We start from the raw sequence: 27275 nt of genomic DNA on the forward strand, positions 1-27275 counted from the left end.
ATATTATGTGATTGAGCCGGCACGCAAAGGCAGTGCCTTTAAGGTTTATTGGCGCTCTGTACTTCTTCCTACGTCCGTGGACCACTCTGTACAGCACCGTTTTAAAGTCGTAAATTTTTCTTTTTGAAACCGATAATTTCCGATATCACATTTATCGGCCGATAATATCATATAATAATACAATACCTCTAATATATGCTGTAAGTATATACAGTATGTTTTTTATTAAAAGGCATATTTTTTTTTTTTTGTCATGAAAAAGGGAGGTTTTTTGGGTTGGTGCTCTAATAGTAAGTGTATCTTGTGTTTTTTATTTTATTTTAATAAAAAAAATAAAATAAAATGTTTTAAAAGAAAATAAACATTTATAAAAAAATTCTTCTGCGACCTGGTACCAATCGAGCCGCGGCCCGGTGGTTGGGGACCACTGATCTACATCACAGCAGCTCAGACGAGGCACCAAGCAGTGTTTCCACAGAGTGTTTCCAGAGCCTGAAGTGTGGGTGTCAGGGACAGACGGGGAAGGAGATTTTCTAAAGCTTCTAAAGTTCTAAAGCTTAGTGCTATATCACATATTTCAGATTGTAGGTGTTTTTTAACCCTTCGCGTTCATATTTCACTGTGTTTGTTGCATTTTTGTTGCGTTTCCCTTGACTGTAAAATATGTGGATGGAGAGGGCGTGTGACATTCATTTGTTGTCAATATTCAGTGTTTTATCCTTCGTAGTTAATATTGTAAATCCCACATTTTTTATTTCATGTACATTCTGGGTGTCTCGTTCAGTAAACATTTTTAAATTCCATTCCGTTTTTTAAGGCGGTCTGTCATAACGTTTTTAGCATTCAATCAGACATTATTGTGAGGTTTTGTATTAGTGTCCTTAAAAATAGATATACTGGTCCCTAGACACATTTTTTTTCTTCTAAATTTGGCCCCCAGTCAAAATAATTGCCCAGTCCTGAGGTCGGTAATATAACGCTTTCTACACTTTTATATCATATACTGCCCTTATGATTTCTGCCGTTTATTTTTGTTTAGTAAAGTGAGTTAGAACCAACATACGACTGATTTGGCAAATTTAACAAGCTGAAACACGGAAGCTAAAAATGTGTTTGTCACTCAGCTAGGTGCAACTAACAGTGTAAAAAAAAAAAGAATTTCAATTGTTGTTGTGTATATAGGATGAAAGGGGGCAATATCTGATCCACTAAGGATTGCAGGACGACGGAAAGTTGTATGTTTCGTGATCCTGCAGATCTGGATCTTTGTCCTTTATTATCCTCTTAAGGCCCAAACTCTTTCTTTACATTCTTTTTTTATTTCTCTTTGCTATTTGGGCTTATTGGACCCTAATAAGAATACAAACTCAAATTAATCTTTTAATATGATGTACTTAGTCTATAAGTGCACAAATGTGTACCTCATGTGTAGTGACGTGCACATTTCAATTTTTTTTTCCCAAATTCCATTGTATGTTATACTCTTCTGACACCACCAGATGGCAGCAAAAGTGTCCATATGTCGGTATAAGCCCCCAATTGAGTAGTGTCCACAATTGTGGAAATAAGAGCTAAAAGGTGCTGACAAGGCATGTGACCACCAAGGCCTTTACAGCTTAAGGCTGACTTTATACTATCATCATCTTGCAGCAGTGACAGCCCATTTTCTTCATGTTTCAGTGCCTGGTTTCTGGGTCATGGGGAATGGTCACCTGCATGCACACCTGATAGTCATTTCCCTCCTGACTGCGTAATCGCTCCAGTCTCGACGTCGCTGTGTTGTGTTTATTATTACTTCTTCACACACTAAGGGAGCTGTTTCTGTTCCTCACACTTTAAGTGTGCTTCATTGAGTGCTCTTTTTGTTATTATTATCATTTTTTTCTTGGTCTGCGTTGGGGTCACAGATAGACATAAAAAGCATGCTGGATGCATAATAGGGGTCAGTTATGAGATAGGCTCCAGCACCCCTCGTGACCCTGAAAGGGATAAGCGGTAGAAAATGGATGGATAGATGGATGTTTAAGCTGTTAACTTAAGTGTTGTGTTTATTTAAAATATGCATTAAAGTCTGAAGGAAATGTTTAAGCTGTTAACTTAAGTTTTGTGTTTATTTCAAATATGCATTAAAGTCTGAAGGCTTTGTGCCATTCATTTGATCTGCTCCCACTCCTGCCAACATGGCGATGTAAACCAAGGCAGCAAGTCTAGCAGTGTCCATACTTGAGTAAGAGTAGAGTGTGATTACCTGAGCATGTCGGCAAACACTCACTGTCCGGCTTCACATAGTCCTCGTCGTCTTCATCGTCGTCATCATCACAAAAATCTACATGCAGAGAAGATAGGAAAATGCAAATCCATTTTCTCATGCATGTATTCAAGCCCAGTCTTACCGTTCTCTGCATTATTGATTGGGTCTTTAACCTCCAAGGGCCTCTCTATCGTCCCGTAGAAACTGTCTGCGTCGGAATCTGAGTCGCTATGGCAACAAACATCGACATTCCCGTTCATAGAGCGAATGAAACATGGTGAAAAGAAAGAGAAATATGCTTTGGGTGGATTGCAATCAGGTTACCTTGGAACATGGGACTCTTGTCTGTCGTTGTAACGACTTATCTCGCACCGCAGGGATCGCATCCAACTCTGAGTGACGGCATTTAATATTACGTGCGTTACATTATTGGGACTGCTTCCTCTGTACAGTGTGTTTGTGTAAATGTGCCTACCCTTCTCTCATCTTCGCTCGCTGCGGAGAAAAGCCACGTCCTGTGTTTCTTGCTGATGTGGATGATCTTGAATGGGAAAACATTGTTGGATGTTGTCTCCTCTGCTGCTCTCATCACTCTGTGGGGGACGAGGGACACAAAGTTAGCATTGCAAATAGTAGGGCTGCTCATCCTCCAAAGCCAGTAGCTTAATAGTATTTCAGTGTACACATACAAAGTATACATATATACAGTATGTATAAATCTATGCGTACATAGATACAGCACAGGCTAAAAGTTTGGACACACTTTCTTATTTCAACGCGTTTTCTTTATTTTCATGACTATTTACATTGTAGATTGTGACTAAAGGCATCAAAACTATGAATGAACACATGTGGAGTTATGTACTTAACAAAAAAAGTCAAATAACGGAAAACATGTTTTGTATTGTAGTTTCTTCAAAATAGCCACCCTTTGCTCTCATTACTGCTTTGCACACTCTTGGCATTCTCTCCATGAGCTGTCAATAGATTTTTTTGACAGTTCATTTCAAACTTCTACATACATCCATAAAGAGATGTCTATTAAACCCCTCTGATGCATCACGGCTTCACAAACATTTGCACTGAACAGAGTTCCTGACATTCCAAATGACATCAGGGTGTCTATAATAACAGACCCAACAAAGTTTCATCTACACATTCTTTTTTACGACATTCACAAGAGTTGGCAAAACTTAATGTTCCATGTTTTTCACACAACCAGGAAAAAAGGATGTCCCTACAAAGTTCTCCTCATGAATGAGCCCCCGCCTCATTGTCATTTATGCAGGATGGTGTATCTGCACACTGGATTGGCAAAAAGGAACGTGCTTCATTTTAAGCACTTTGAAGCAAAATGAAAAATGTTTCCTTAGATATTCTCAGATTATAATAACAGCAAATACTAATTACATTGTTGTTTAAAGCTACCGTACTTTTCGGACCATAGGGCTCACCGGACTGTAAGGCCCACTGTCAATGAGCGGGTCTATTCAGGTCTTTATTCATTCAAAAAGTGCACCGGATTATAAGACGCATTAAAGAGGTCATACTATGATTTTTTTTAAAATTTAAAACACTACCTTATGTTCTACATACCATGTAATGGTGGTTATTTGGTCAAAATGTTGCTTGGATTGTTTTACACACCATTTTCAAGTAGCTTTCTGACAGTCTCTTCAGGATGCGCCGTTTTGTGGACGGTCTTAATTACGTGGCTCACCTTTGACAGCGTCTTCTCCCCGTCCTCTTTGTTGTAACGGTGTAGCGTGCAAGGACGGTAGTGGAAGAAGTGTGAAAAGATGGAGCTAACTGTTTTAATGACATTCAGACTTCACTTCAATCCATCAATAACGGAGCAGCATCTCCTCATCCGTGGCTCACTCGTGCAACAACGCCGGAAATGTGTCCCGTGAAAAACCATCCAAGCGGAACTCTCTAATAACTATAGTTCTGTGGGTGAATGATGTAAACCCACTACAGTTTTTAGTGCTTTGATACTACTATGTAAAGTAGTAGTATACTATGATACTATACGATACTATATGATACTATACTATATTACTGGCAGATATAAGTAAGAACTTTACGTTAATTTATTTGAGAAATGGCAACAGTGGAAGATGAATGTTCCATAAGAAGATAGAGAAAAAGAAAAAGCTTACGACTACGGGTCGCCACGGACTACAATGGCGGACGCGAGCACATTCTCAAGACTTATGCAGATCCCAAATACACATCAGCAGGTACCAGAAAGTAAAAAAAGTTGATTTTCGATAATATTGCGAAACAAAACGCCAAGTAATCTGTCTGCTAATGGGTGCCATTTTGGAGTCCTTATACACACAGCATAATAATACTGGTATGTTTAATGCGCCGACAATCCATCAAGCGGTGTGGCTTCATAGCTTAATGAAGTTGTACTGAAAACATTTTGACAGATCTTTGAGTGCTGTGTGTAACATTCTATATTTTAAATGGAACCTTTAAAGTTTTGGTGTTGTTTACTGCCATCATATTGCAGTCTACGCGTATCTCTTATGTGTGACTGCCATCTACTGGTCACAGTTATCATTACACCATGTACCAAATAAAATTGCTTTGAGGTCAGTAAGCACAACCTATCCTACACATTAGGCGCACCGGGTTATAAGGCACACTGTCGATTTTTGAGAAAATGAAAAGGATTTTAAGTGCGCCTTGTAGTCCGAAAAATGCAATACTTTAATGTGACAATTTTTGTTCATAAGAAACGTTTTATATCCCCACAAAAGCGAGGACATGGGGCGGTATAGCTCGTTTGGTAGAGTGGCCGTGCCAGCAACTTGAGGGTTCCAGGTTCGATTCCTGCTTCCCCCATCCTTGTCACTGCTGTTGTGTCCTTGGGCAAGACACTTTACCAACCTGCTCCCAGTGCCACCCACACTGCTTTAAATGGAACTTAGATATTGGGTTTCACTATGTAAAGCGCTTTGAGTCACTAGAGAAAAGCGCTATATAAATATAATTCACTTCACTTCACTCTGCTACATACCTGTTGTACCCATTCAGAGAAAACGCCCCCTGTGGTGCAGGGGAAGTACTACTCCTGAAATAGTACACACAACCTTTGTGGATGATAATGTACCTCAGTGGCCCTGCCGAAAAGCAACAATAGAACGTGGTTAGAAGTTGTGCAGGATTGCATTGAACCTCACTAAGAGATATGAAATATGAATGCATTCCGCCCGATTGTAGCTGAGATAGACGCCAGCGCCCACGCCACCCCAAAAGGGAATAAGCGGTAGAAAATGGATGGATGGATGGCTGGCTTATCTAACTGTCTGTAATAGGGTGTCTAGTTAGTGTGTCATCATTGGCTTATCTAACTGTATGTAATAGGGTTTGTAGTTAGTGTGTCATCATTGGCTTATCTAACTGTCTGTAATAGGGTGTCTAGTTAGTGTGTCATCATTGGCTTATCTAACTGTATGTAATAGGGTGTCTAGTGAGTGTGTCATCATTGGCTTATCTAACTGTATGTAATAGGGTTTGTAGTTAGTGTGTCATCATTGGCTTATCTAACTGTATGTAATAGGGTGTCTAGTTAGTGTGTCATCATTGGCTTATCTAACTGTATGTAATAGGGTTTGTAGTGAGTGTGTCATCATTGGCTTATCTAACTGTCTGTAATAGGGTGTCTAGTTAGTGTGTCATCATTGGCTTATCTAACTGTCTGTAATAGGGTGTCTAGTTAGTGTGTCATCATTGGCTTATCTAACTGTATGTAATAGGGTGTCTAGTGAGTGTGTCATCATTGGCTTATCTAACTGTATGTAATAGGGTGTCTAGTTAGTGTGTCATCATTGGCTTATCTAACTGTATGTAATAGGGTGTCTAGTTAGTGTGTCATCATTGGCTTATCTAACTGTATGTAATAGGGTTTGTAGTGAGTGTGTCATCATTGGCTTATCTAACTGTATGTAATAGGGTTTGTAGTGAGTGTGTCATCATTGGCTTATCTAACTGTATGTAATAGGGTGTCTAGTGAGTGTGTCATCATTGGCTTATCTAACTGTCTGTAATAGGGTGTCTAGTGAGTGTCATCATTGGCTTATCTAACTGTATGTAATAGGGTTTGTAGTGAGTGTGTCATCATTGGCTTATCTAACTGTCTGTAATAGGGTGTCTAGTTAGTGTGTCATCATTGGCTTATCTAACTGTATGTAATAGGGTTTGTAGTGAGTGTGTCATCATTGGCTTATCTAACTGTATGTAATAGGGTTTGTAGTGAGTGTGTCATCATTGGCTTATCTAACTGTATGTAATAGGGTGTCTAGTTAGTGTGTCATCATTGGCTTATCTAACTGTATGTAATAGGGTGTCTAGTTAGTGTGTCATCATTGGCTTATCTAACTGTATGTAATAGGGTGTCTAGTTAGTGTGTCATCATTGGCTTATCTAACTGTATGTAATAGGGTGTCTAGTGAGTGTGTCATCATTGGCTTATCTAACTGTATGTAATAGGGTGTCTAGTTAGTGTGTCATCATTGGCTTATCTAACTGTATGTAATAGGGTGTCTAGTTAGTGTGTCATCATTGGCTTATCTAACTGTCTGTAATAGGGTGTCTAGTTAGTGTGTCATCATTGGCTTATCTAACTGTCTGTAATAGGGTGTCTAGTTAGTGTGTCATCATTGGCTTATCTAACTGTATGTAATAGGGTTTGTAGTGAGTGTGTCATCATTGGCTTATCTAACTGTATGTAATAGGGTTTGTAGTGAGTGTGTCATCATTGGCTTATCTAACTGTATGTAATAGGGTGTCTAGTTAGTGTGTCATCATTGGCTTATCTAACTGTATGTAATAGGGTTTGTAGTGAGTGTGTCATCATTGGCTTATCTAACTGTCTGTAATAGGGTGTCTAGTTAGTGTGTCATCATTGGCTTATCTAACTGTATGTAATAGGGTGTCTAGTGAGTGTGTCATCATTGGCTTATCTAACTGTATGTAATAGGGTGTCTAGTTAGTGTGTCATCATTGGCTTATCTAACTGTCTGTAATAGGGTGTCTAGTTAGTGTGTCATCATTGGCTTATCTAACTGTATGTAATAGGGTGTCTAGTTAGTGTGTCATCATTGGCTTATCTAACTGTATGTAATAGGGTGTCTAGTTAGTGTGTCATCATTGGCTTATCTAACTGTATGTAATAGGGTGTCTAGTTAGTGTGTCATCATTGGCTTATCTAACTGTATGTAATAGGGTTTGTAGTGAGTGTGTCATCATTGGCTTATCTAACTGTATGTAATAGGGTGTCTAGTGAGTGTGTCATCATTGGCTTATCTAACTGTATGTAATAGGGTTTGTAGTGAGTGTGTCATCATTGGCTTATCTAACTGTCTGTAATAGGGTTTGTAGTGAGTGTGTCATCATTGGCTTATCTAACTGTATGTAATAGGGTTTGTAGTGAGTGTGTCATCATTGGCTTATCTAACTGTCTGTAATAGGGTGTCTAGTTAGTGTGTCATCATTGACTTATCTAACTGTATGTAATAGGGTTTGTAGTTAGTGTGTCATCATTGGCTTATCTAACTGTATGTAATAGGGTTTGTAGTGAGTGTGTCATCATTGGCTTATCTAACTGTATGTAATAGGGTTTGTAGTGAGTGTGTCATCATTGGCTTATCTAACTGTATGTAATAGGGTGTCTAGTGAGTGTGTCATCATTGGCTTATCTAACTGTCTGTAATAGGGTGTCTAGTTAGTGTGTCATCATTGGCTTATCTAACTGTATGTAATAGGGTTTGTAGTGAGTGTGTCATCATTGGCTTATCTAACTGTATGTAATAGGGTGTCTAGTTAGTGTGTCATCATTGGCTTATCTAACTGTATGTAATAGGGTGTCTAGTTAGTGTGTCATCATTGGCTTATCTAACTGTCTGTAATAGGGTGTCTAGTTAGTGTGTCATCATTGGCTTATCTAACTGTCTGTAATAGGGTGTCTAGTTAGTGTGTCATCATTGGCTTATCTAACTGTATGTAATAGGGTTTGTAGTGAGTGTGTCATCATTGGCTTATCTAACTGTATGTAATAGGGTGTCTAGTTAGTGTGTCATCATTGGCTTATCTAACTGTATGTAATAGGGTGTCTAGTTAGTGTGTCATCATTGGCTTATCTAACTGTATGTAATAGGGTGTCTAGTTAGTGTGTCATCATTGGCTTATCTAACTGTCTGTAATAGGGTGTCTAGTGAGTGTGTCATCATTGGCTTATCTAACTGTATGTAATAGGGTTTGTAGTGAGTGTGTCATCATTGGCTTATCTAACTGTATGTAATAGGGTGTCTAGTGAGTGTGTCATCATTGGTTTATCTAACTGTATGTAATAGGGTTTGTAGTGAGTGTGTCATCATTGGCTTATCTAACTGTATGTAATAGGGTGTCTAGTTAGTGTGTCATCATTGGCTTATCTAACTGTATGTAATAGGGTTTGTAGTTAGTGTGTCATCATTGGCTTATCTAACTGTCTGTAATAGGGTGTCTAGTTAGTGTGTCATCATTGGCTTATCTAACTGTATGTAATAGGGTTTGTAGTGAGTGTGTCATCATTGGCTTATCTAACTGTATGTAATAGGGTGTCTAGTTAGTGTGTCATCATTGGCTTATCTAACTGTATGTAATAGGGTGTCTAGTTAGTGTGTCATCATTGGCTTATCTAACTGTCTGTAATAGGGTGTCTAGTTAGTGTGTCATCATTGGCTTATCTAACTGTCTGTAATAGGGTGTCTAGTTAGTGTGTCATCATTGGCTTATCTAACTGTATGTAATAGGGTGTCTAGTGAGTGTGTCATCATTGGCTTATCTAACTGTATGTAATAGGGTGTCTAGTTAGTGTGTCATCATTGGCTTATCTAACTGTATGTAATAGGGTGTCTAGTTAGTGTGTCATCATTGGCTTATCTAACTGTATGTAATAGGGTTTGTAGTGAGTGTGTCATCATTGGCTTATCTAACTGTATGTAATAGGGTTTGTAGTGAGTGTGTCATCATTGGCTTATCTAACTGTATGTAATAGGGTTTGTAGTGAGTGTGTCATCATTGGCTTATCTAACTGTCTGTAATAGGGTGTCTAGTTAGTGTGTCATCATTGGCTTATCTAACTGTATGTAATAGGGTGTCTAGTTAGTGTGTCATCATTGGCTTATCTAACTGTATGTAATAGGGTGTCTAGTTAGTGTGTCATCATTGGCTTATCTAACTGTATGTAATAGGGTGTCTAGTTAGTGTGTCATCATTGGCTTATCTAACTGTATGTAATAGGGTTTGTAGTGAGTGTGTCATCATTGGCTTATCTAACTGTATGTAATAGGGTGTCTAGTGAGTGTGTCATCATTGGCTTATCTAACTGTATGTAATAGGGTGTCTAGTGAGTGTGTCATCATTGGCTTATCTAACTGTATGTAATAGGGTGTCTAGTGAGTGTGTCATCATTGGCTTATCTAACTGTATGTAATAGGGTGTCTAGTGAGTGTGTCATCATTGGCTTATCTAACTGTATGTAATAGGGTGTCTAGTGAGTGTGTCATCATTGGCTTATCTAACTGTATGTAATAGGGTGTCTAGTGAGTGTGTCATCATTGGCTTATCTAACTGTATGTAATAGGGTGTCTAGTTAGTGTGTCATCATTGGCTTATCTAACTGTATGTAATAGGGTTTGTAGTGAGTGTGTCATCATTGGCTTATCTAACTGTATGTAATAGGGTGTCTAGTTAGTGTGTCATCATTGGCTTATCTAACTGTATGTAATAGGGTGTCTAGTTAGTGTGTCATCATTGGCTTATCTAACTGTCTGTAATAGGGTGTCTAGTTAGTGTGTCATCATTGGCTTATCTAACTGTCTGTAATAGGGTGTCTAGTTAGTGTGTCATCATTGGCTTATCTAACTGTATGTAATAGGGTGTCTAGTTAGTGTGTCATCATTGGCTTATCTAACTGTATGTAATAGGGTTTGTAGTGAGTGTGTCATCATTGGCTTATCTAACTGTATGTAATAGGGTTTGTAGTGAGTGTGTCATCATTGGCTTATCTAACTGTATGTAATAGGGTTTGTAGTGAGTGTGTCATCATTGGCTTATCTAACTGTCTGTAATAGGGTGTCTAGTTAGTGTGTCATCATTGGCTTATCTAACTGTATGTAATAGGGTTTGTAGTGAGTGTGTCATCATTGGCTTATCTAACTGTATGTAATAGGGTTTGTAGTTAGTGTGTCATCATTGGCTTATCTAACTGTATGTAATAGGGTTTGTAGTGAGTGTGTCATCATTGGCTTATCTAACTGTATGTAATAGGGTGTCTAGTGAGTGTGTCATCATTGGCTTATCTAACTGTATGTAATAGGGTGTCTAGTGAGTGTGTCATCATTGGCTTATCTAACTGTATGTAATAGGGTGTCTAGTGAGTGTGTCATCATTGGCTTATCTAACTGTATGTAATAGGGTGTCTAGTTAGTGTGTCATCATTGGCTTATCTAACTGTATGTAATAGGGTGTCTAGTGAGTGTGTCATCATTGGCTTATCTAACTGTATGTAATAGGGTGTCTAGTGAGTGTGTCATCATTGGCTTATCTAACTGTCTGTAATAGGGTGTCTAGTTAGTGTGTCATCATTGGCTTATCTAACTGTATGTAATAGGGTTTGTAGTTAGTGTGTCATCATTGGCTTATCTAACTGTATGTAATAGGGTGTCTAGTTAGTGTGTCATCATTGGCTTATCTAACTGTATGTAATAGGGTGTCTAGTTAGTGTGTCATCATTGGCTTATCTAACTGTATGTAATAGGGTTTGTAGTTAGTGTGTCATCATTGGCTTATCTAACTGTATGTAATAGGGTTTGTAGTGAGTGTGTCATCATTGGCTTATCTAACTGTATGTAATAGGGTGTCTAGTGAGTGTGTCATCATTGGCTTATCTAACTGTATGTAATAGGGTGTCTAGTTAGTGTGTCATCATTGGCTTATCTAACTGTATGTAATAGGGTGTCTAGTGAGTGTGTCATCATTGGCTTATCTAACTGTATGTAATAGGGTGTCTAGTTAGTGTGTCATCATTGGCTTATCTAACTGTATGTAATAGGGTGTCTAGTGAGTGTGTCATCATTGGCTTATCTAACTGTATGTAATAGGGTGTCTAGTTAGTGTGTCATCATTGGCTTATCTAACTGTATGTAATAGGGTTTGTAGTGAGTGTGTCATCATTGGCTTATCTAACTGTATGTAATAGGGTTTGTAGTGAGTGTGTCATCATTGGCTTATCTAACTGTATGTAATAGGGTTTGTAGTGAGTGTGTCATCATTGGCTTATCTAACTGTCTGTAATAGGGTGTCTAGTTAGTGTGTCATCATTGGCTTATCTAACTGTATGTAATAGGGTGTCTAGTTAGTGTGTCATCATTGGCTTATCTAACTGTATGTAATAGGGTTTGTAGTGAGTGTGTCATCATTGGCTTATCTAACTGTCTGTAATAGGGTGTCTAGTTAGTGTGTCATCATTGGCTTATCTAACTGTATGTAATAGGGTGTCTAGTTAGTGTGTCATCATTGGCTTATCTAACTGTATGTAATAGGGTTTGTAGTGAGTGTGTCATCATTGGCTTATCTAACTGTATGTAATAGGGTGTCTAGTTAGTGTGTCATCATTGGCTTATCTAACTGTATGTAATAGGGTTTGTAGTGAGTGTGTCATCATTGGCTTATCTAACTGTATGTAATAGGGTGTCTAGTGAGTGTGTCATCATTGGCTTATCTAACTGTATGTAATAGGGTTTGTAGTGAGTGTGTCATCATTGGCTTATCTAACTGTATGTAATAGGGTGTCTAGTTAGTGTGTCATCATTGGCTTATCTAACTGTATGTAATAGGGTGTCTAGTTAGTGTGTCATCATTGGCTTATCTAACTGTATGTAATAGGGTTTGTAGTGAGTGTGTCATCATTGGCTTATCTAACTGTATGTAATAGGGTGTCTAGTTAGTGTGTCATCATTGGCTTATCTAACTGTATGTAATAGGGTGTCTAGTTAGTGTGTCATCATTGGCTTATCTAACTGTATGTAATAGGGTGTCTAGTTAGTGTGTCATCATTGGCTTATCTAACTGTATGTAATAGGGTTTGTAGTGAGTGTGTCATCATTGGCTTATCTAACTGTATGTAATAGGGTGTCTAGTGAGTGTGTCATCATTGGCTTATCTAACTGTATGTAATAGGGTTTGTAGTGAGTGTGTCATCATTGGCTTATCTAACTGTATGTAATAGGGTGTCTAGTGAGTGTGTCATCATTGGCTTATCTAACTGTATGTAATAGGGTGTCTAGTGAGTGTGTCATCATTGGCTTATCTAACTGTATGTAATAGGGTGTCTAGTGAGTGTGTCATCATTGGCTTATCTAACTGTATGTAATAGGGTTTGTAGTGAGTGTGTCATCATTGGCTTATCTAACTGTATGTAATAGGGTGTCTAGTGAGTGTGTCATCATTGGCTTATCTAACTGTATGTAATAGGGTGTCTAGTGAGTGTGTCATCATTGGCTTATCTAACTGTATGTAATAGGGTGTCTAGTGAGTGTGTCATCATTGGCTTATCTAACTGTATGTAATAGGGTGTCTAGTTAGTGTGTCATCATTGGCTTATCTAACTGTATGTAATAGGGTGTCTAGTTAGTGTGTCATCATTGGCTTATCTAACTGTCTGTAATAGGGTGTCTAGTTAGTGTGTCATCATTGGCTTATCTAACTGTCTGTAATAGGGTGTCTAGTTAGTGTGTCATCATTGGCTTATCTAACTGTATGTAATAGGGTGTCTAGTTAGTGTGTCATCATTGGCTTATCTAACTGTATGTAATAGGGTTTGTAGTGAGTGTGTCATCATTGGCTTATCTAACTGTATGTAATAGGGTGTCTAGTGAGTGTGTCATCATTGGCTTATCTAACTGTATGTAATAGGGTGTCTAGTTAGTGTGTCATCATTGGCTTATCTAACTGTATGTAATAGGGTTTGTAGTGAGTGTGTCATCATTGGCTTATCTAACTGTATGTAATAGGGTTTGTAGTGAGTGTGTCATCATTGGCTTATCTAACTGTATGTAATAGGGTTTGTAGTGAGTGTGTCATCATTCACTCACATCTCAAAAGGCTAAACTGGCTGCCGCCCTTCTTGTGGAGGTACCCTGCAATGGCAACTCCTCCAGGCATGGTGAGGAGATTCTGCGCTCCAATGGCTCGCATGGGCACCGGCCAACTCATTTGAAGAGATGACATGGTTCTGTGGGAAAGAGGACAAGACCAATAGGAGAAGAATGTCAGCCACAGACATCAAACACTGGAGAAGAGAATGCACATATAGAGTAAAATGTGACAATAAATTCCTTTTACAGCACTTCCAAGTGTGAATGAAGCACACATTTAGATAATATTGCAGTTTTTGCAGAATCTCACAAACAAACATCAAAATCAAACAATGTAATACAACAATAACAATAAGATAAAAAGAATGAATACCATTCTGTTCATTATGACACTGGCAGTGAAACAGGGGATCAGAACATTCAACAGATTCTATTATTAAAAATAATATCTTAAAATAATATCCATCCATCCATTTTCTACCGCTTATTCCCTTTCGGGGTCAAGATAATTGACAGTTAATTCCCCCCATAGTCGATTTTTTAATGAAGAAGTCATCATAGTACACACAAACAAAGGGTTAGACAGACGAAGGTCTTATCGTGTCTTTCTCTTCAGCTCCAGCTATGAGTTGGATGTCACAGATGAACACTCGTTTATTATCCAGGTGTGAGGCATGATTTATGATGGAGTATTAACTTAGAGGTGATAATGATGCAGTAGCTCAGGTCAAATCAAAACTGTAGCTGCAAAAGCTAGCTAAAATAGTTCACCCACGTTAGCGCTTATTATAATACTTGGTAAATAATCAGGTCAGGAGACGGAAATGAAGTCTTATTGGCGGTTTTTCAATGCATTTTAGACAGATAGACTGAAAAAGGAGATTACTCCCATTGTCTGCATTGGCATTGCTTGCCACGTAGAATGAGACGATTATTACAAATTACAATAATAAAAAAAGTACGTACATGTATGTGTTCATGTCTCTTATAAGGATTTTAGCAAAATTCCCCAGAAAGTGCAGTTGAGCTTTCAGACACTCATCAAAATAAATTCTATTTAATTTTACTGACAACATGCAATTAAACTATTTCACTCCTTCTTAGACTTAGACAAAATGTAATGATCCACAAGGGAAATTGTTCCACACAGTAGTTCAGTTTCAAAGGATGGAAAGGGTAATGCAGGTATTAAGTACACTAAAAATGTACCATAGTAGCAATATAAACATAACCTATGACCAACTCAGTGGCCTAGTATATTAAATATATACTGTATATATATATATATATATACATATATATATAAATATATACATATATATATATACATACATATATATACATACATACATATATATATATATATATATATATATACATACATATATATACATGGGCAGTGTTATAACTTCACCTTTATCGTCATTTTTAAGCCAAAATGCGTCCGTTCTCCCTTTCTGTCTACACACTGTCTGCTTGTAAGTACTCCGTGATTGTGCGCTGCTGAACATGCTCGTAAAGCAGCAATGACACGACGTGACGACAACGAGGGTGCAGCGGGGTGGCAGATTGGTACTTTTCAGAGGCGGTACAATACTGTAAATGATTGATTAGTATGGCGGTACTAGACCGTGCAACCCTAGTTTGGGTCATCTTATGCTTACTAAAGATGACTTCCACTTTCAACCATTTAGATATATTCAGTGTTTGTTTTGTAATCCAAACAGTTGCGAGCAAAAAGATCTTACAAGTGCAAAAAATGTTTTCCAAGAAACTAAGCCCTCCCTGTTCTTCAAAGCTGGCGACGCCCCTAAGTGTGACCCCGTCCAGGTGCGGCCTACCTCTGGTCAAGCCTTCTTTTTACGCTTCGGACGACGTGGCTGAGGAGACTCACAGTAGACAGCGATGCTGGCAGAGGGTCCATCACTAAACCACAACCAGTCTCCTTTCTTCCTTTTTCCTCTCTGAGCTTTTCTGACGCTGTGCTGAAGTCGTCTATTCCTCTCTGACTGCCACACTTTTCTCCCCCCACACACACACACACCTGCCCACTCAAGTTAGTGTCTTCACATTAGCACACTTTTCTACTCAATGAAAAAAACAAAAAACACCATGTGAATAACTCAAGAGTCGCCGCGTTAAGGTGGGTGATTTGTGTCCAAATAAACATCCCAAGTGAAAGCCCTTCATCCTAAAATGAGCTTGTGAGCAATTTGCAGAAATCAGCAGCATCAGGCGAGCCCAGAGGAAGGAGGAGGGATGTGTGTGGAGTCTAAAGAATGAAGGCATACACTTTCTTTACCAGAACTGACATCTTTTACATCTTGGAATCTTGCAATCCAACTGAATTCTTACATAACTTGATAGCATCGCATTAGAAAATATATGATTCTAGTATAAAAATATACTCCTGAACATGAAGGTAAAATTCACATTTTGCACTAGTTGTATGTCCATGGTAAGTACAGGCGGTCCTCGTTTTACAATGTTCTGTGTTATGATGTTTAATGGTTACAAACACGCTCACATTAATTACAAAGCCCAAAACCAGTCAAGTTGGCACCTTGTGTGAATCTTAAATAAAAACAGAATACAATGATTTGCAAGTCTTTTTTAACTTATATTCAATTGAATAGACTGCAAAGACAAGATATTTAATGTTCAAATTCAAATAATCATTAACTTAAAATTTAATAGCAACAACACGTTGCAAAAAAGTTGTCACAGGAACTTTTTTACCACTGTGTTACATGGCCTTTCCTTTTAACAACACTCGGTAATCCTTTGGAAACTGAAAAGACCAATTTTTGAAACTTTTTAGGTGGAATTATTTCCCATTCTTGCTTCATGTACAGCTTAAGTTGTTCAACAGTTAGGGGTCTCCGTTGTGGTATTTTACACTTCATAATGCGTCACACATTTTCAATGGGAGACAGCTCTTGACTACAGGCAGGCCAGTCTAGTACTTGCACTCTTTTACTACGAAGCCACGCTGTTGTAACACGTGCAGAATGTGGCTTGGCATTGTCTTGCAGAAATAAGCAGCATCCATGCATCCTTATCTATCTATCTATCTATCTATATATATATATATATATATATATATATATATATATATATATATATATATATATGTATATATAAACACAAACACAAACAGCCCGGCCGAATGTTTTTAACTCAATGTGGCCCCCGAGTCAAAAAGTTTGGGGACCCCTGGTGTATATAATTAATGTAATTTTTTTTGTCATTAATTACATGAGCTAACTGGTTATTTTAACAGCCCTAATCATACCATCCATCCATCCGTTTTCTACAGCTTTTTCCCTTTGGAGTCGCAGGCCCTAATCATACCATAGAAAAATATATTAATATTTTTTCAATAAACTGTTTTAATAATGTATTTCTGCAAGGAGGCACTGCTTCGGTGGCTGGCAGTTGCAAAACAATACCACAAAGCGGCATACAGACTTTCAAACCTAAAAACAGGAGGACTTTTACAAACAAAATACCAGAGCATCCCATCTTCCATGTAGAGTCGCCTGTCTGCCAAAACATTTTGAACACACCCTCTATAGGTGACAAACGCCATTTACAGTCATTTGAAAAAAATGTAACGGCATCCTAATTTTTTACATTCCCGAAATGAATAAATCCCCAGATGTTTCCGTGGAGATGGCGGTTCCGCCTTAATGTAAGGCATGTTTACTTTATCGAGATAACTCCACTCCATGCCTCAAGGCCTGGGGTACAAATTCCAGAGATTTGTTTTGTAAAAAAATACAGGAGGTAGGCGATGGAGCCTCAAACTATTTGAAAACAGTCAGAGGATCCAAATGGAGCTGCATCAGACTCCATTGAAAATGCCAAGAGAGCATAGCTGGACTGCCAGTCAGATTTTGATGGGAACTTGTTCAGGCCTTTCTGGCTAAAAGAGCACGAGTGAGTCAACCCTCAGGAATGACCGGCATCGGACCTAATGGAGGATGAGCCGGAACACAGATAAAAAGATGAAAAAGCTATCAATCATCAGGGTGGAGATGCTGCGCGGCGACGCACCAAAAATGTGTAGATTTGAAGTGAGATCGCCACCGCCTTCTTCAACTAATATTTCAGCTGCAGTCATACTTGAAGGGTTATATTGTGATTTTTTCTACTGGTGTGCTTGGTGGGTGCCGTGATCTGCGTGACGAGGAACAGCTGCCTTTGGAAAATGTTTTATTAAAAACAACAAAATCAGTGTTCGTAATTTGCATTTATAAAAACAAAAGATTGAAGGTTATGGCAAGCAGAAAAATTGTGAGTTACTGTACTTCAACTATTTTCCCTAAAAATGTTTCCATTGCGAATATAGAACATTACACTCGGTGCTTAAAAATTTGTCAAAATATTTTAGTACGACTTTGGAAAGCTATGAAGCCGCACTGCTTAAAGGCTAGCGTGGTCCGACGTAGACTTCAACGTATGATTAGTAGTATGGTGTGTGTATAAAGAGCTCGGACCTATTTTCATACACCAATGCACTGTAGAAAACACATTTTGGATCAAAGTTCTTTTATTGGTATTGACTGAATTTTGTCTGTACTACAGCGTATCGATCAAACAAAATCAAACAGTACCGTATTTTTCAGACCACACTTAAAATCCTTTCATTTTCTCAAAAAACGACAGTGCGCCTTATAACCCGTTGCGCCTAATGTACGGAATAATTCTGGTTGTGCTCACCGACCTCATTTTATTTGGTACATGTTGTAATGATAAGTGTGGCCAGCAGATGGCAGTCACACATAAGAGATATATGTAGACTGCAGGATGACACCAGTAAACAAAGCCAAAACTATGAATTTTCCATTGAGGATATAGAACATTACACACGGCGCGTGTCAAATGTTTTAGTACAACTTTGGTAAGCTATGAAGCCACACCGCTTAAAGGCTACAGTAGTCAGACGTACTCCTCAACGTATGAGTATTAGTGTGTGTGTGTGTGAAGAGCTCACCAAAGTGTGTTTTATCTGTTTATTCCGATTAATCGAAAAAAAAAACGATAACTATAGATTACTCTATTATTAACTAATCAATAGCTGCAACAATAAGACGTGTTTTTAAAGGGGAACTTCATTTTTTTTTTTTAACTTTTCCTATCAGTTGAAAATAAAGACTCTAAATGCATGTATAATTCCTAAAAAATCAGAAAATAAATAGCAGACCTACTTTGCCAAAGTTCACTTTCCACAGGGTGGTCTCGACTGTGACAATAATGTAATAGATTACATCCTCCCCCTTGAAAAGCGCTCGAAGACATCTCTGTCTAGTGACATTAACAAAACAAACACAAGAAAGTTTGTTTGTAGTTCAAAACGTATTCTGATTTTCATGTTTTATTTTGCAAATGCGTTATGCAAAGTATAGTTTGACATCACAGTATGTTCAGTGTGATTTAAAAAATGAGCAATTAATCAATTTGGATCTATAATTCATCTATAGTGTCTTATTTATTCTCACCTAAAAATGCTGACAAAAGCCCTCAACTTGAGATATTTTAATCATTTCATTTCAGACAGTATTGAAGTGCTATTGACAACCTGATAATATGTATTTATTTATCAGTACAACACACTGTGAGTGACATTTTTTTAATGAATGCTGCTGACAACAGCTCTATTTTTGTTGTTATTCTTGTCACAAGCTTCCCCGCCTCCTTCTCTGTGCACTTGTGTGCTATGTACTTACTACTTCTACTGGGTAGAAGAGGGAGCCTGTTGATGAGATTGAGCATCGCTGCCATCTAACAGCAGACTTGTGTCTCATTCTAAAATGAATACAAGAATAAAGATTAAAACATTGATTAAGCAAGTGTTGGGCAAAGTTTTTATTTATATTTTTTTAAGTTAGCTAAAGAAGTTTGATCAAAACTGGTGTCCCCTGACAAATATATTATGCAATGAAGATCCAGAAGTCCCAAAGCTCAGAGTCTCTTGATCACTGAAAATGATGACTGCATGACGAATTGAATACCATTCACATGGAGAAGTGAGAGGCCAGATTAAAATACAAATTCTGATAGCATACAAACTTCCAGGTGTCACATTAGGTCACATCCTCCTCCAACAGGAAGTGGTGAATGAAACATCAAAAGAACCGTAACCCCCAACATTTCCTCTTGATGTAAAAATAAACCAGCTGCTCATGTCAGGTTAAACTTTTTATGTTCAAATGTATTTCATTTCAGCATATGGGTAATGTGTATTATATATGGGAATACTATCAGTATGGCAAATATTATTTTCATTGGGTATGGACTAAATATCACCACAAGGGCTCAGGAACACTTCAGAAAACCACTGTCAGTAACTACAGTTTGTTGCTACAGCTGTAAGTGCAAGTTAAAACTCTACCATGCAAAACGAAAGCCATTAATCAACAACACCCAGAAACGCCGCCGGCTTTGCTGGGCCCAAGCTAATCTAAGATGGACTGATGCAAAGTGGAAAGTGTTCTGTGGTCTGACGAGTCCACATGTCAAATTGTTTTTGGAAACTGTGAACGTCGTGTCCTCCAGAACAAAGAGGAAAAAGAACCATCCGGATTATTTTAGTCACAAAGTTGAAAAGCCAGCATCTGTGATGGTATGGGGGTGTATTAGTCCCCAAGGCATGGGTAACTTACACATGTGTGATGGTATGGGGGTGTATTAGTGCCCAAGGCATGGGTAACTTACACATGTGTGATGGTATGGGGGTGTATTAGTGCCCAAGGCATGGGTAACTTACACATCTGTGATGGTATGGGGGTGTATTAGTGCCCAAGACATGGGTAACTTACATATGTGTGATGGTATGGGGGTGTATTAGTGCCCAAGGCATGGGTAACTTACACATGTGTGATGGTATGGGGGTGTATTAGTGCCCAAGGCATGGGTAACTTACACATCTGTGATGGTATGGGGGTGTATTAGTGCCCAAGACATGGGTAACTTACATATGTGTGATGGTATGGGGGTGTATTAGTGCCCAAGGCATGGGTAACTTACACATGTGTGATGGTATGGGGGTGTATTAGTGCCCAAGGCATGGGTAACTTACACATCTGTGATGGTATGGGGGTGTATTAGTGCCCAAGACATGGGTAACTTACACATGTGTGATGGTATGGGGGTGTATTAGTGCCCAAGACATGGGTAACTTACACATCTGTGATGGTATGGGGGTGTATTAGTGCCCAAGACATGGGTAACTTACATATGTGTGATGGTATGGGGGTGTATTAGTGCCCAAGGCATGGTTAACTTACACATGTGTGATGGTATGGGGGTGTATTAGTGCCCAAGGCATGGGTAACTTACACATGTGTGATGGTATGGGGGTGTATTAGTGCCCAAGGCATGGGTAACTTACACATGTGTGATGGTATGGGGGTGTATTAGTGCCCAAGACATGGGTAACTTACACATGTGTGATGGTATGGGGGTGTATTAGTGCCCAAGACATGGGTAACTTACACATCTGTGATGGTATGGGGGTGTATTAGTGCCCAAGACATGGGTAACTTACATATGTGTGATGGTATGGGGGTGTATTAGTGCCCAAGGCATGGGTAACTTACACATCTGTGATGGTATGGGGGTGTATTAGTGCCCAAGACATGGGTAACTTACATATGTGTGATGGTATGGGGGTGTATTAGTGCCCAAGGCATGGGTAACTTACACATGTGTGATGGTATGGGGGTGTATTAGTGCCCAAGGCATGGGTAACTTACACATCTGTGATGGTATGGGGGTGTATTAGTGCCCAAGACATGGGTAACTTACACATGTGTGATGGTATGGGGGTGTATTAGTGCCCAAGACATGGGTAACTTACACATCTGTGATGGTATGGGGGTGTATTAGTGCCCAAGGCATGGTTAACTTACATATGTGTGATGGTATGGGGGTGTATTAGTGCCCAAGGCATGGGTAACTTACACATGTGTGATGGTATGGGGGTGTATTAGTGCCCAAGGCATGGGTAACTTACACATGTGTGATGGTATGGGGGTGTATTAGTGCCCAAGACATGGGTAACTTACACATGTGTGATGGTATGGGGGTGTATTAGTGCCCAAGACATGGGTAACTTACACATGTGTGATGGTATGGGGGTGTATTAGTGCCCAAGGCATGGGTAACTTACACATGTGTGATGGTATGGGGGTGTATTAGTGCCCAAGGCATGGGTAACTTACACATGTGTGATGGTATGGGGGTGTATTAGTGCCCAAGGTATGGGTAACTTACACATGTGTGATGGTATGGGGGTGTATTAGTGCCCAAGGCATGGGTAACTTACACATGTGTGATGGTATGGGGGTGTATTAGTGCCCAAGGCATGGGTAACTTACACATGTGTGATGGTATGGGGGTGTATTAGTGCCCAAGGCATGGGTAACTTACACATGTGTGATGGTATGGGGGTGTATTAGTGCCCAAGGCATGGGTAACTTACACATGTGTGATGGTATGGGGGTGTATTAGTGCCCAAGACATGGGTAACTTACACATGTGTGATGGTATGGGGGTGTATTAGTGCCCAAGACATGGGTAACTTACACATGTGTGATGGTATGGGGGTGTATTAGTGCCCAAGGCATGGGTAACTTACACATGTGTGATGGTATGGGGGTGTATTAGTGCCCAAGGCATAGGTAACTTACACATGTGTGATGGTATGGGGGTGTATTAGTGCCCAAGACATGGGTAACTTACACATGTGTGATGGTATGGGGTTGTATTAGTGCCCAAGACATGGGTAACTTACACATGTGTGATGGTATGGGGGTGTATTAGTGCCCAAGACATGGGTAACTTACACATGTGTGGTGGTATGGGGGTGTATTAGTGCCCAAGGCATGGGTAACTTACACATGTGTGATGGTATGGGGGTGTATTAGTGCCCAAGGCATGGTTAACTTACACATGTGTGATGGTATGGGGGTGTATTAGTGCCCAAGGCATGGGTAACTTACACATGTGTGATGGTATGGGGGTGTATTAGTGCCCAAGGCATAGGTAACTTACACATGTGTGATGGTATGGGGGTGTATTAGTGCCCAAGACATGGGTAACTTACACATGTGTGATGGTATGGGGTTGTATTAGTGCCCAAGACATGGGTAACTTACACATGTGTGATGGTATGGGGGTGTATTAGTGCCCAAGACATGGGTAACTTACACATGTGTGGTGGTATGGGGGTGTATTAGTGCCCAAGGCATGGGTAACTTACACATGTGTGATGGTATGGGGGTGTATTAGTGCCCAAGGCATGGTTAACTTACACATGTGTGATGGTATGGGGGTGTATTAGTGCCCAAGGCACGGGTAACTTACACATGTCTGATGGTATGGGGGTGTATTAGTGCCCAAGGCATGGGTAACTTACACATGTGTGATGGTATGGGGATGTATTAGTGCCCAAGACATGGGTAACTTACACATGTGTGATGGTATGGGGGTGTATTAGTGCCCAAGACATGGGTAACTTACACATATGTGATGGTATGGGGGTGTATTAGTGCCCAAGGCATGGGTAACTTACACATGTGTGATGGTATGGGGGTGTATTAGTGCCCAAGGCATGGGTAACTTACACATGTGTGATGGTATGGGGGTGTATTAGTGCCCAAGGCATGGGTAACTTACACATGTGTGATGGTATGGGGTGTATTAGTGGCCAAGGCATGGGTAACTTACACATGTGTGATGGTATGGGGGTGTATTAGTGCCCAAGACATGGGTAACTTACACATGTGTGATGGTATGGGGGTGTATTAGTGGCCAAGGCATGGGTAACTTACACATGTGTGATGGTATGGGGGTGTATTAGTGCCCAAGACATGGGTAACTTACACATGTGTGATGGTATGGGGGTGTATTAGTGCCCAAGACATGGGTAACTTACACATGTGTGATGGTATGGGGGTGTATTAGTGCCCAAGGCATGGGTAACTTACACACGTGTGATGGTATGGGGGTGTATTAGTGCCCAAGGCATGGGTAACTTACACATGTGTGATGGTATGGGGGTGTATTAGTGCCCAAGGCATGGGTAACTTACACATGTGTGATGGTATGGGGGTGTATTAGTGCCCAATACATGGGTAACTTACACATGTGTGATGGTATGGGGGTGTATTAGTGCCCAAGGCATGGGTAACTTACACATGTGTGATGGTATGGGGGTGTATTAGTGCCCAAGGCATGGGTAACTTACACATGTGTGATGGTATGGGGGTGTATTAGTGCCCAAGGCATGGGTAACTTACACATGTGTGATGGTATGGGGGTGTATTAGTGCCCAAGACATGGGTAACTTACACATGTGTGATGGTATGGGGGTGTATTAGTGCCCAAGGCATGGGTAACTTACACATGTGTGATGGTATGGGGGTGTATTAGTGCCCAAGGCATGGGTAACTTACACATCTGTGATGGTATGGGGGTGTATTAGTGGCCAAGGCATGGGTAACTTACAAATGTGTGATGGTATGGGGGTGTATTAGTGCCCAAGACATGGGTAACTTACACATGTGTGATGGTATGGGGGTGTATTAGTGCCCAAGGCATGGGTAACTTACACATGTGTGATGGTATGGGGGTGTATTAGTGCCCAAGACATGGGTAACTTACACATGTGTGATGGTATTGGGGTGTATTAGTGGCCAAGGCATGGGTAACTTACACATGTGTGATGGTATGGGGGTGTATTAGTGCCCAAGACATGGGTAACTTACACATGTGTGATGGTATGGGGGTGTATTAGTGCCCAAGACATGGGTAACTTACACATGTGTGATGGTATGGGGGTGTATTAGTGAACAAGACATGGGTAACTTACACATGTGTGATGGTATGGGGGTGTATTAGTGCCCAAGACATGGGTAACTTACACATGTGTGATGGTATGGGGGTGTATTAGTGCCCAAGGCATGGGTAACTTACACATGTGTGATGGTATGGGGGTGTATTAGTGGCCAAGGCATGGGTAACTTACACATGTGTGATGGTATGGGGGTGTATTAGTGCCCAAGACATGGGTAACTTACACATGTGTGATGGTATTGGGGTGTATTAGTGGCCAAGGCATGGGTAACTTACACATGTGTGATGGTATGGGGGTGTATTAGTGCCCAAGACATGGGTAACTTACACATGTGTGATGGTATGGGGGTGTATTAGTGCCCAAGACATGGGTAACTTACACATGTGTGATGGTATGGGGGTGTATTAGTGAACAAGACATGGGTAACTTACACATGTGTGATGGTATGGGGGTGTATTAGTGCCCAAGACATGGGTAACTTACACATGTGTGATGGTATGGGGGTGTATTAGTGCCCAAGGCATGGGTAACTTACACATGTGTGATGGTATGGGGGTGTATTAGTGGCCAAGGCATGGGTAACTTACACATGTGTGATGGTATGGGGGTGTATTAGTGCCCAAGACATGGGTAACTTACACATGTGTGATGGTATGGGGGTGTATTAGTGCCCAAGGCATGGGTAACTTACACATGTGTGATGGAATGGGGGTGTATTAGTGCCCAAGACATGGGTAACTTACACATGTGTGATGGTATGGGGGTGTATTAGTGCCCAAGGCATGGGTAACTTACACATCTGTGAAGGCACCATTAGTGCTGAAAGGTACATACAGGTTTTGGAGCAACATATGTTGTCATCCAAGCAACGTTATCATGGACGCCCCTTCTTATTTCAGCAAGACAATGCCAAGCCAAGTGTTACAATATAGTATCAATCAATCAGTCAATCAACGTTTATTTATATAGCCCTAAATCACAAATGTCTCAAAGGATTGTACAAACCACTACGACTACGACATCCTCGGAAGAACCCACATAAGGGCAAGGAAAACTCACATTCAGTGGGACGCCAGTGACAATGATGACTATGAGAACCTTGACAACCCCCCCCAGGGGACCGAAAGCAATGGATGTCGAGCGGGTCTAATATGATACTGTGAAAGTTCAATCCATAGTGGCTCCAATCACAGCCGCGAGAGTTCAGTTCAAAGCGGATCCAAGACAGCAGCCAGAGTCCCATCCACAGGAAACCACACTCTTCATAGTAGAAAAGTGTGGGTACTAGACTGGCCGGACTGTTGAACAACTTAAGTTGTACATCAAGCAAGAATGGGAAATAATTCCACCTGAAAAGCTTCAAAAACGTGTCTCCTCAGTTCCCAAACGTTTACTGAGTGTTGTTAAAAGGAAAGGCCATGTAACACACTGGTAAAAATGCCCCCGTGCCAACTTTTTTGCAATGTTGTGCTGCCGTTAAATTCTAAGATAATGATTATTTGCAAAAAAAAAAAAAAGTTTCTCAGTTCCAACATTAAATATCTTGTCTTTGCAGTCTGTTCAATTGAATATAAGTGGAAAAGTATTTGTAAATCATTGTAAATCAAGGTGACAACTTCACTGGTTTTGCATATTAATATAATATTTTGTGTGCATGTGTGTGTGTGTGACTGATACTTAGAAATCCTAGCTTATCAAAATCAGATGCCTTTAATGCACCATTGTGTTTAGAAGACTTAAGAGCTGTTTTGCAGGTGTGCACAAGTCACACCACATAGCGTTTCCTTCTGAGAAAACATCCTCTGTAGCTCACAGGGTTGCTAGGTAGAAGACAGAAATAAATCGGCAGACAATGAGGTGGAGCCGAAGAGAAGAAGAAAGGAAGGCACGCACAATTTCACATCCCCTGCCTCTGATGGACTGTTGAAAGAAGAGACCACACTTCCTGTAAATGTCACATTTGACAACAGCCAGACAAAGAAGTTACCCTGGCAACAACATTGGAGTGGAGTGGTCAGATAAGTCAATAAACTTCTGACCTAAACCAGTCTTTTAGTAACTTCAACTGTATCACTGACTTTTCCAAAGACATAAGCAACTAAAACCTGCTCAATGTACTGAACAAAAACGATTTAACCAACATTGGAGTTTGGGTGCATTCACAAACCAAAATGAGAGAACGTCTCATTTGTTCATTCGTGGTCACCAAACTGCAAACTTCCCCAACCGGCTGCTGTGAATTTCCCTTTGCAGTAGAAGCAGTTTCTGTGTTAGGCCACAAAAGATTATATGCAATGTGCACAAATATAAAAAAATATAGGCTGTAATCAGGAAAGCATGTAGAAGTCTTATACAATTGTGCAAGCGACTATTGAGGAAAGTGGATACAAACACATAAATAAAGTGGAAATCAACAAAGTACTTTTAGTATTTTTTTCCACCCTAGAACAAGGATCAGCAACTCAAAATGTTGAAAGAGCCATATTCCACCAAAAATTTAGAAAAAAACAAAACTGTCTGGCGCCACAAAAAAATAAAAGTCTTATATATAAGTGTGATAATGAAGGCAACACAAGATGTAAGTGTCTATATTAGCCTGCTATCAAAATGACTTTAAAAGTCTTATATAAGTGTTATAATGAAGACAACACATGATGTAAGTGTATATATTAGCCTACTATCAAAATGACTTTAAAAGTCTTATATAAGTGTGATAATGAAGGCAACACAAGATGTAAGTGTCTATATTAGCCTACTATCAAAATGACTTTAAAAGTCTTATATAAGTGTGATAATGAAGGCAACACAAGATGTAAGTGTCTATATTAGCCTACTATCAAAATGACTTTAAAAGTCTTATATAAGTGTTATAATGAAGGCAACACAAGATGTAAGTGTCTATATTAGCCTACTATCAAAATGAGTTTAAAAGTCTTATATAAGTGTGATAATGAAGGCAACACAAGATGTAAGTGTCTATATTAGCCTACTATCAAAATGACTTTAA

The 27275-nt window shown here is 39.7% G+C and overlaps 1 protein-coding gene across 1 annotated transcript in view; it reads right to left on the minus strand.

Annotated features, from left to right (window-relative positions):
* sh3bp2 (SH3-domain binding protein 2) overlaps window positions 1–27275 on the minus strand; it is a 61008-nt gene that overhangs the window by 17585 nt on the left and 16148 nt on the right. The window contains exons 2-7 of the mRNA XM_061877157.1: window positions 13402–13541; window positions 5283–5385; window positions 2727–2844; window positions 2576–2643; window positions 2394–2479; window positions 2249–2326 (exon numbers count right to left, since the gene is read on the minus strand). Of these exons, the coding sequence (XP_061733141.1) occupies window positions 2249–2326; window positions 2394–2479; window positions 2576–2643; window positions 2727–2844; window positions 5283–5385; window positions 13402–13541 (593 nt within the window). The remainder of the gene's footprint in view (window positions 1–2248; window positions 2327–2393; window positions 2480–2575; window positions 2644–2726; window positions 2845–5282; window positions 5386–13401; window positions 13542–27275) is intronic.

This window comes from Nerophis ophidion, linkage group LG17 (genome assembly GCF_033978795.1).
Source record: "Nerophis ophidion isolate RoL-2023_Sa linkage group LG17, RoL_Noph_v1.0, whole genome shotgun sequence".
Classification (NCBI taxonomy): Eukaryota; Metazoa; Chordata; class Actinopteri; order Syngnathiformes; family Syngnathidae; genus Nerophis; species Nerophis ophidion.